At 34.0% G+C, this 11,102-nt stretch overlaps 1 protein-coding gene across 2 annotated transcripts; it reads right to left on the reverse strand.

Annotated features, from left to right (window-relative positions):
* Nucleotides 1–1,762: 1,762 nt before the first annotated feature.
* Nucleotides 1,763–6,036, reverse strand: LOC128203447 (uncharacterized). Of its 2 annotated transcripts, none has more exons than XM_052904876.1 (6): nucleotides 5,966–6,036; nucleotides 5,652–5,737; nucleotides 5,077–5,429; nucleotides 4,249–4,291; nucleotides 3,692–3,802; nucleotides 1,763–2,905 (listed from the first exon to the last, which is right to left on the reverse strand). In XM_052904876.1, exons 3-6 carry the CDS (start codon nucleotides 5,401–5,403, stop codon nucleotides 2,499–2,501), a joined length of 888 nt encoding a protein of 295 aa, XP_052760836.1. In that variant the 5' UTR covers nucleotides 5,404–5,429; nucleotides 5,652–5,737; nucleotides 5,966–6,036; the 3' UTR covers nucleotides 1,763–2,498. The 2 variants fall into 2 exon arrangements, with proteins under 2 accessions (XP_052760836.1, XP_052760827.1); XM_052904867.1 differs by having other exon boundaries at nucleotides 5,652–5,740; nucleotides 5,966–6,022.
* Between the last annotated feature and the right edge of the window lie 5,066 nt (nucleotides 6,037–11,102).

Here is an 11,102-nt window from a genome sequence, read left to right on the forward strand (position 1 = left end):
GACTATATGCTTCAATATCTTTTGAATGCAAACATATACACATCTCTTAAGGTCGTCATTTCATCTAGCAAAGTGTTAAGATTTAATGCCTGCAGAAAAAGAAAATTTAAACAAGGCATTGCCTGAGAGACGGGTGTGCAAGATGTGGTACCCAGAGCAACACAGTTACCACGCCTGTGTCAAGCTGACTGTAACTTCAATACGATGGCTACGGCGCAACACGACAATTTGCAAAGCCGATGACAACTTCCACCGTAGTCCCTAAGTCTTCTTGACACAGTTTCCAATGTTTTGGTTTACCACCGTGTCCTGACCAAGTCTTCTGTCGTCGATTGGGCTGCAAGGAATCGATTACGTTAACGTTGGTAGACATTCTGTCTTGACGGCGTTGCACGCTGTGTACCTTGTCATGGACAGTCTGAAACGGAGCCCGTGACGTTATACCGTTCAATTTGAAGACTGACTTTTCGATTGTTTTATCGTGTCATTGCCTATTTCTTAGAGATTTGCTATTTCAGGTGATTTTCATAAAGTAAATCAACGCACACGTGCAATAAAAGTAAAAACGAATTTTAAAAACGTCGCTAAGAAAGCGTGCGCGTCGCGGACGTTGAATACGCCAGAAGTCCGGCCGTAGTCAGTCATGGTTGATTTCAGAAAACAAAACCCATTTCAGGGAGTAGCATAGGTAACTTATATGAAATATGTCTTGGTCTGTTGTCTACGAAAATGCACGTTTTGTAGTTACACTCAAAAATACTTGTTGCATTTTCATTGCTCGTCAGTGTACCCACTCCCCTATTGTATGTTGATTGTTAACTCATATCAGAATGTCAACCAGCTTGGATCCGAATGGGACGTCCAATTACTCGGCGTCTCATTTGGATTCAAGTTGTATGCTTATGAAGTGATACGATGATGTACAGGAAAGAAATAAAAAAATAAACCATTATTTAGCATTTAAGAAACAGATTTTTAGGGAAGGAGCATTAAACTTCATAGAAAGTAATATTTAGAAAGTTTTCTTGCACTAGAATGCCTGATTTTTTTTCCTGGGATCTATACTGGCTGACATAGGAGTTATTCTATGAATTAAATTATTTTGAGTTACATGTTAATGTTCACATCTACCCAATAACTGATAGAGACACATTCTAACGCATCTAGAGAATGTAGAATGTGATATTTAAAAACACGATGAAACATGGAAACTTTGCTCCTAAGGAGCAAATTCTCCATTTTACATCATATTTTCAAAGCTATTCACAAGCAAAAAAAAAAAATTGAATTATTTATAGAAAATGATGTCATCATCTATATAATAGTACATCAACTAAACGGTTAAGGTGTTATATTGCTACGTTAAGGTTTGTTGTTACTGTGTATGGAAAAAAATAAGTATAACATATACCAATAACGATAGCTTTTCCACTTTATTGTGATGTCCCAATATATTGCAATATTGGGTCAAAATATATAATATAATATACAAATATACACGAAACACGGTGCGTGTATATTTGGCGACCCAACAGTGAAATTGCGACCCAATAAATGTGTTTAGGAATACAGGTTGCAATCACGTATTTGACCCTGCAGATACATTTAAAACAAACAATTATGTTGGGTCCTTATATGTTGGGTCTTTGACCCAATATTGAGGTATGCCCCAATAAATACACCGTGGACCCAATAATTCGGGTGTAAATATAAACAGGGCCCCAATATTTTAGAGGTTTTAAAACTATATACATATACAGAAGATACAAAGGTGATAATATAATGACTGAATAGTACTGTCAAAATACAATGAAAATAATAGTTTGCAGTTTGTCACAGAGTTTTAGAGACGATACCATTTTTTATTCAAATTTACCCATGACATATTATACTGCAATATCATTACTAGTTTTAGATTCCCAACTGACAGGAGCTCTATATTACAGCAAGTGGCAAGGTTGTCTTAGCGAAAATCGAAAATTAAGACCTTTAAGCCCAAGATTATAATTTCAACATCGGCACAGCCTTAACGTAGTAATCTGCACAGCAAAAGTGTCAGGTTCAAATGGCGAAGACTTCTACAGTTGTTGTCAGTAGAACATTTTAGAACTGCCACTGTTCGTTGCTAGTAATGTTTAAACTTTGTAAGAAAGACGTTTGACTTATATCAAATAACTCATCCCAATCAAGCTTTCTTTTAGCCTTATTTCAAAGTAAAAGCATAGTGTGTGTTTTGGAGCATTCACAGCCGTCTAGGTTCTTCGGGAGTACTGCTGAAATATATATTGTTTTCAAGGTCAGAGGGTTCAACTCTTTGGGGTGTCACTATCACATTACCAATACTCCGTGAATTTCTTTGAAACTTAGATTTGTGTTTACATCCGACCGTTTAAAGATACCGTAAACCATTAAATCAATCATTGGCACGTCTTAAAACAAATAAACTTGTTTGCAATTGACAAGATATACGAATTTGTTTTTCGAGAAATAACTTAAATTCAAGCCATGTCGTAAGTATAGTAGGCAACAAAATGGTCACTAGAAAGGTTACGAGCTATATAGTTAGGGTTGCTTACAGACACCGATAACCTATCGTACATTTGCAACTTGAAAACCGCGGATATAAAACTTGTAAAAACACCGTTGTTTGATTCTTTGATGGATCTTTGACTTTGCATAAGAACATCAGTTGTTCCAAATTTGTGGGAGAGCAGATTAAGGCTGTGGATGAATGTTGCTGTTGCTGGTGTTGTTATGTTCTTTCCTGCCGTACTAACATTCAGCGTCGAAGACACTATGTAGTATCCTGGTCTTTTGATGAAGAGTTCTCCCTCAAGTTCCAGATGAATGCATTTGTTTGCAGTGAATGTGAGACCATTTTTGTTCCACCGAATCTTTGAATGACCTATAAAAGGAAAGATGATGAGAAAACTCGATTAAATATTGATCTAATGTTGCACTAAGGCATACATCTCAAAAAACATATATATGCGCGCGCGGAGCTCGCGCGCGCGTGTGTGTGTGTGTGTCTGTATGTGTGCCTGTGTTATTTCTTTATGCCGTACATCGTACCGAATGCATATTCGTTTGAAGTTTTTAACTGTTTAAGAAATGTGTTTTTGGCATATTTGTGTATACATGTATTTTAAACTTTTCATTTTATATACAGTGGTGAGGCGAGAAATCGAACGTGAGAACCATGTATTTACAGACAACTTTTTTACCCATTGACCACGGATCAACCGAATCTTAAACCTAATTGTCCGATTAGCTTTGACACCGCAACTACAAAGAAGGTGAATATGTTGTTTATTTGTTTACAGGCCTTATTACATTATTTGAATCATATCACATGACCATTTAATCTATATTGTTCAGGATTCAGCAAAGTTCTAACTAACACCATGAAAACAATAAAGATAACGCTTCAACACAGCCAATTTTGATTTACTGAATTAAATTGTTTGGAGTAATAAAAAGGAAAGGTTATCATAATTTTTGTACATGCAGCCTCAAACATATTGGTTATTTCACAAATTCACTCGACTATCTTAAAATAATGGTGAAAAAATATCAAATGTTGCAAAATATTGATATTTATTGGATGTTTATTTTTCGGAAAACGGAGGGCGACTGCAAATAATATATAAAAACATTTCTTTTCAAATCTCATTGACGTTGTTATGATTACCTTTGAGTATGTCACTTGGAACGCTATCCATCACTCCAACAAGTTTAGCCTTAGGGATTTTGATCCCCTCCCATTTACAATCGGTGATAAACGATTCGCCAACCAGTAGACCTGTATTAAGGAATTAGATCAAGACTCTTTATATGAACTTTGATAACAAGTTAACTACATTATAAAATTATATGATAACAATTTCCCTCAAAATTAATAGTAAGAATAATAGTACCTTTCCTGTTAAACAGTTAAAATGCTTGTCAAACGTTTGTTTACATAAAATCCTTGTCAATATAATGCCATTGGTGAACGTAACATGATGTCACCTCTGTAAAAATGATTATCACATTCTTCACAATGTCTTGCATTTCTTCTTAAAATATGTTCGATGATTTTTAAATATTTGCAGTTTTATTGTACTGAATATATATAACCAATCGCATCAATTTCATTCAACATGTTTGCTACAAACTACATTTTTAAAAATCAGCAACATTGTTCTCTTTAAACATTTTATTTAGGGACTGTTATCAATTTTAACTGGTTACCAAACAATAACTTACTGGGATTTGATTGGCTGTTTTCGAAGTATTGCTTTAGCATCTCCTTAAAGATGAAACCAAGACAAAACAATTTATACTTTGACAAATTACAATTCACATTACTTTAAACAAAAGAGCCGCGTATTGCCGCTGTTGCAATACAATACTTTTCTACCGGCGCTGTTGTCATAGAAATAGTATTTTTGTTATATACCTAGCTTGCATACTTCTCGAGTAATAGCAGGTTCCATTTTCTTTTGGAGAGACAAAACACATTCATACTATTTTTGTTGCCGTAGGAACCAAAATTTTCACGAACATTTTTTTTTTAAATAAACCACCTAAAAAGAAAGCCGTAATATTATATTACACTTGCAACTCGTAACATATAAAAAAAACGATTTGATGATTGAAATGTTATGGTATTTGTTAAAAGAAAGGAAATGTAACTTGAGAAGGAGTTATATCTAGACATACTAATCATTAACAAAATTGCATATACCTTCCCTGATGGCATTGACCTGTCAAACCACTCTACTTTCGTCTCTATCTTTACTATAATAACTGATTTGTCGTCAACTTACATAGCTTACGAAGCTAATTAAAGTAATTTACATGATGCAATTAATAAGGCACTATCTTGCATTCTTATGTTTGTTTACATGAACTACAACATCTTCAAAAGATGCTTGAATGAATGACAGAAAAAAAACATTGTATTTCAGCTTAACGCTTCTCTAAATTATTTTTGAAATACTTATGTACCATTATGCAAATTACTAAAACGTTTTTGCTTGTATATTCTCTCTTGTACAATAAACTCAAATAAAAACCGTTTAAAAATGTTACGTTTTGAATGCGGAGCTCCATAACTCTGCGAATGGGACCACAGCATACCGACTCGTTATATACTTGTCTCCATGCATCAATGACGTGGTCTGTGCCATTGTAAGGGTACGTTTGTTTGATGTCATCGCATGTCACACAGAGCGTGCTGCTCTCCAATGGCGGCGGTTGCATATATATTCTCCATGATACAGTCAAGACGAGGAAAAGGAATGATTGTAAAGTAATCAATGTGAATAATCCAACAGTTGCACGTTGTAATATTTTTTCTTCGAACAGGCCATGAAGATTCATCTTTTGAACGAGAAATTCACTGCAGGTGGTTCCCATGGTTCTCTTTTTTTAATATCTACAGACTTTAAAACAAATAAACAAGCACGCGTGATTAAAAAGTATCATACTTTTTTTAAATTGAATAACATCACTTATCTATTAGTGGTACCGTAATACAAACCGTAAAGTATAATGATCATAATGATAAAAAATAGATATAGCATTGCAGAAATAACAAAGATTTTTTGTTGTTTATATAATATGATTTTTAAACATATACTTCTCCAACAATTTCATAAACTTACATGATAAATTGCAACTACATTCCCCTTTTACCGCGCTTGAGACCGGTATTCGTTGTTTCGAAGTGTTAGTGTGGTCGCCTTAGATTCTACTTTCAATGCAAACGAAATGCACAATCAATGGCTTAAAATAGGTAAAAGTGCTTCAATGGTTTTAATTGGTAAGAATTATGAACCTTCACAAGCAAAATAAGGACATACAATTTTACAATTGCAGGTTTTGGGGCATAAGTCAAACATGTTTTAGAAACGAAGAAAACCTTAGAAATACCGAACAATTATTTGTATGTATATCTATAACAAGAACATATACTTACATGATGATTTGCAACTGCCCTCCCCTTTTCCCGGGCTTGGGACCGGCACTCTTCTCGTGGCAGGGTTACAGTGTTTTCTAAAAAAACGATCCAGATGTCACCGTTCTAAGAAGAAAAGGAAATTATCGAACACTTTTTGAAAGGGTAAACTCATCTTAGACAGCTATAACATATTTTTTCAATCATTTAAAATAATGTATAATCGGTCTCATACCAGCTCGTATTGATAATTCTAAGCTAAGGAAATACTTAATCTGCGATTTTGGGACCAGCGGGTGTCTAGTTCCTTTAAATACTAAAAAAAATACCCTTGAAATGCCTTTGACCATTACAAATCTTACACATTTATTTTTCATAATGGCTTTTTCGCATTCATTTTTTTAAAAAGTGGAAATGGTTTGGAATTATGAAAGTATACTACTACTACTGCTACTATTTGCGCTGCCGTTGCTGCTGCTGCTGCTGCTACTGCTGCTGCTGCTACCGCTACCGCTACCACTACTATTACTACTACTACTACTACTACTACTACTACTACTACTACTACTACTACTACTACTACTACTACTACTACTACTACTACTACTACTACTACTACTACTACTATTACTACTACTACTTCTACTACTAAATTAAATTAAATTAAATCTACATTCAAATAATGCCCAATTTGTCTTTCTATTATATAATGCTCAATTTGGCATTCGCGATAGTTGCAGTACGCTGGATTGTATATTAATTTTGCGCACTAGTATTCAAAAAGTGTTATCATAGAAACGTTAATTATACTGTGCTTTTATTGACTATGAAAAGGCTTTTGTCACGTTTATGTAGTGAAATTTTAAAAATGTTAATGTTACATGAAATGTAAAGGCATGCGTCAAAGACTTGAATAATATGATCGTTGATCGTCATATTCTTTTTTTATAGTTTTTAAAACAAGGGGAACCCCTTTCTCCTCTTTTATTTATTTTTGATAAAGTATATAAAGGCAATGTAGATTTGATAATCTGATAAAAAGACATGTTCATAACCTGTATATGTTACTATTTGTGGACGACATCACACTGCTCACAACTGATCCTATTTTATTCAAGCCTGACGTGATGCTGTGCAGATATATTCATGCAAATGAGGTCTTAAAATCAATGTTGGTAAAACCAAAATGTTTATCATCGAATAACATAAATCACTTGATCATTTTGTTTGGACTCTCAACACTCAACCGATTGAAATTGTAGATAGCTTTTGTTACATAGGTATACGATTTAACATACTGGAAGTTTAGTAAATGTTGTTAAGTCACTGAAAGATCAAGCTTTCAAAGCATACAATCACCTTTTATCAATATTCAGTAGACTAAAGCTGCATGTTAGGACAGTTGTAATTAATTGACTCCATGATTCCCCCAATTTTTATGTACGGATGTGAGGTCTGGGGAATAAATAATATGAAAGAGGTTGACAAACTTTGTCACTGAAAGATCAAGCCTTCAAAGCATATAATCACCTTATATTCAATAGACTAAAGCTGGATGTTAGGATAGTTGTCATTGTTTGACTCAATGATTGCCCCAGTCCATACGTACGGAGGTGAGGTCTGGGGAATTTATGCTATGAAAGAGGTTGACAAAGTTCATCTCAGGTTTTGTAAACATATTCTGGGCATTCGTACTCAAACATCTAATGCAACAGTTCTGGGTGAGCTTGGTCGTTTTCCTTTATCTATACTATGTAAAATCAGAGCACTTACAATCATATGTAACGTCAAAAATCCCAAAGCTCGTTAATAAATCACATGTTTAATAAACAAGTGAATGCCGCTATTTTCCCATATAGTAATGCCAAGGATAACTGGTCTGAATTTATTAGACTCTCTTGGATTTATCTATATTTGGTATAGCAATAATATTAATAAAAATTGCCCGTTATCTTAACGGCAACGTCTTTATGATCAGTTTGTACTCCATTGGTCGAATACTTTGAATTCGCATCCCAAGTTGGTATGAATGTTTATTAGAGAATTGCATTATCCATACTAAGATTGTGTTCACTCAATGTAATAATATAACAAGTATTTACTATGTAATACCAGTATGGTTAAATCTGTATACCACTGTTTACTATGCTGTCCTTTTTACTCCAACATAGTTCTACAATATAAAATTTCAGGATCATGTAATACACTGAATAAGTTGGTAAGATAATGTCATCATATAATAATATCACTTTAAGGTGTTTCGCTAAATCCATATACACTGCTTTGTTAAGGCGTTCTTTCTCCGTTGATGCAGTTGCATCTAAGTTTAATACCTTCAAGTATATTGTTGTATTGGACATATACAGTTGTTGTGTGTGCTGTTAAAATATTTGTATTGTGTGTGGACCTCCCTCTATATGTTTAATGTTACTTGTTCATGACCAAAGGATCTTATATTGCGATATTGACAATAAAACTTGGCAACTTGTAAAACAAAGTTTTACAGCTTAAAAAGTTTACATGTAAAATACTCGTTGATTTTCTAACAGATTTATAGTAATAACAAGTCCCTTTAACTTGCCTCTGGGTATTTTATCAATGAAAAAAGGCGCGTTTGTGGCTGGCAGTACGAATAGCTCGTGCAGGAATTAATGAATGGTGTAGAAGATCTTGGAGTTATAACAAATTTATTCCTCTCCCAGAGATCATTAAGTATTTTCCAGCCATGAATAAAGGACATCGTGGGGATAATGAATGCCACCTGCGAAACTAGGAATATTAGCGGGAAGGTAATAAAAATAAGTTTCATCAAATGTCTAGAGAACTTTGACAAATTTACAAGAGTGTTTTTTTACTATCTAAACTTTATCCTATTTGGTCGCTGCCAATAATACAATGAAGTTTCTTCTTTGAACTAAACATGTTTTGCATGATATCTTTTTGTCACTTTCAAGCATGTTCCTAGCTGCTGCGACATAAGGAACAAAACCGTTATGGCGCATTGGCCGTTCGTTCGTTTAATTGATTTCCAATAATACTGCCAACGTCAATACATTTTACAAGAAGGTTTGGCATGAAAGGTAGATGGCTGCATTTTAATTCTGTATAGTTCCTTACCGCAATAAATTAATATCTGATCAATAACTCAAAAAGGACAAAGATAAGGGTACACAACATCCACAAGCGTCGGTCATTGCACATTAATACCCCCTGCCTCCCATAAATGATGAAGTAAATCAATCAAATAGATTCCATTTGAAAGATTACAACTAGTGAGCACCGTTTTATTTTCAAATTACACACGACAGTAGGTGACCGCCATTGATTTTGCAGTCAGAAAAATCATGATCAAGGTCACAATGATCTTTTTCACTAAATGATTTCTGACCAATAAAAAAAGAATAAGCACGATGTCCCCATATTTCAAAGGAATGTTATTCATGATCAAGCTATGGTCGCTATTAATTTTAAAGCCGATTCATTGTCAAGACCAGAGTGACTGTTTGTAATAAAGAAGGGTCTCGTCCAATATATTGAAACAAAAAGACCCCAAGTCCGTAAATTCAACAAAGCGGTTATTAAAGATAAGTGTTTGACCCATATTACATCTTTTGTAATATGTTGCCTTACATTTCATTTTATGTATTGGTAAATTTGTCCTTTGATTTGTATGTATTGAAGATCGATAATTTTGTTTTTGAAATGTGTAAATGTACAATGTGTAAAAAGTTCACTTTTCTCAGATTTCTATGTGGCACTTTGTTGACACTGTATGTAGTAATATAGGTATATGAACACCTTCTCCGTATATGATGTCGACTTGCACCTTTAAGTATTACGTTGTCTCTTATCATGTCCTTCGTAAGCTGTAAAATCTATCGTAAAATTTAAACAAGCCTTACGTGCTCCACTTGCTATGTCATTTGTAAATGTTAAATCGTGTATTTTGTTTTTCTCACGGGCCATGTGGCTTATTGAACATGTATTCAAAATAAACCATCTCTCCATATAAATAACAAAACAACCAGCAAGCCGGGGTTGTTCAAAATTTAACAAAATATTGATCATGACTAGTTGTTGACCCATATATGTTAAAGTATACTTATATGTTAATATATTTTATCTTCTTTCCAAAGCACTTAAATATGGTTTCATGTGTAGAAATAGATATGATATGACATTTTTTTTTTAAATGACATATACAATTAATGACATTATAAGATAACACATGTACTGAATATAGTAAGATTAGTAAATGTAGTGATCATTTGGATGTACACTATGTAATTTGTTTATTATTCCAACTAGCATCGTTTGCTATTTATGATAACGTGTACAATCAGTTCTACATTGCGTATAGTTTAATGTAGCGTTTCTTGTACAGTGTGCTATAGATACAGGTATAAAGTAAAAATACATTATTGTGTAATAAACGTATAACTACTTACTAAATAATGCTTTTACGGAAAATATTCAATACTGATGATAAGGTTGTAACAGTGTAACTGTTTTTCTATAATAGTAACTTTGACCTTGACTTTGAGCCTAGACGCCCCAAACATAATTCCACGAAAGTTCTCTCTCCATAAACCCATCCTATTTACCAAGTTTGGCTGGTCACAATACGTCAACCCTCACTCAAATTATTCAAACCGTTTTCTACTTTAGTAACTGTAGTGGCCAGCCAGAGCCCAGTATTGATAAGCCCGCCTCTGTGTATGATAAGCCCGCCTCTGGCTAACAGTTGCATGTATGTTGATAGTTCAGTTATTGATTAGATTCAAGATCGTGTGCGTATGAGTATGAATGTAATAAAGTTATATTAAACCCTCCCGTTTTTGGTCTGTTATATACATTACACTGACAACATTAAAGTAACATTGACTTTGACCTTGATCTTAGGGACCACAAACGCAATCCCGTGAAAAGTATCTAAGAAATATATATACAAAGTTTGGTAAGAATATCTCAATCCATACACAAGTTATTCAGTATCATAGGTCAGTTTTTTGCGCCATTCTTACAACCAGGTTTCGCTATGTTAAGACCTAGTTTAAAAGCGAACAAGCTCGGGATGCACAAAAATTAATAAGATATTTGTCGTGACCAGTAGATGACCCATATATGAACAACTCTCTGTTGATGTGTTTTATCATCT

This window comes from Mya arenaria, chromosome 2 (assembly GCF_026914265.1).
Source record: "Mya arenaria isolate MELC-2E11 chromosome 2, ASM2691426v1".
NCBI lineage: Eukaryota > Metazoa > Mollusca > Bivalvia > Myida > Myidae > Mya > Mya arenaria.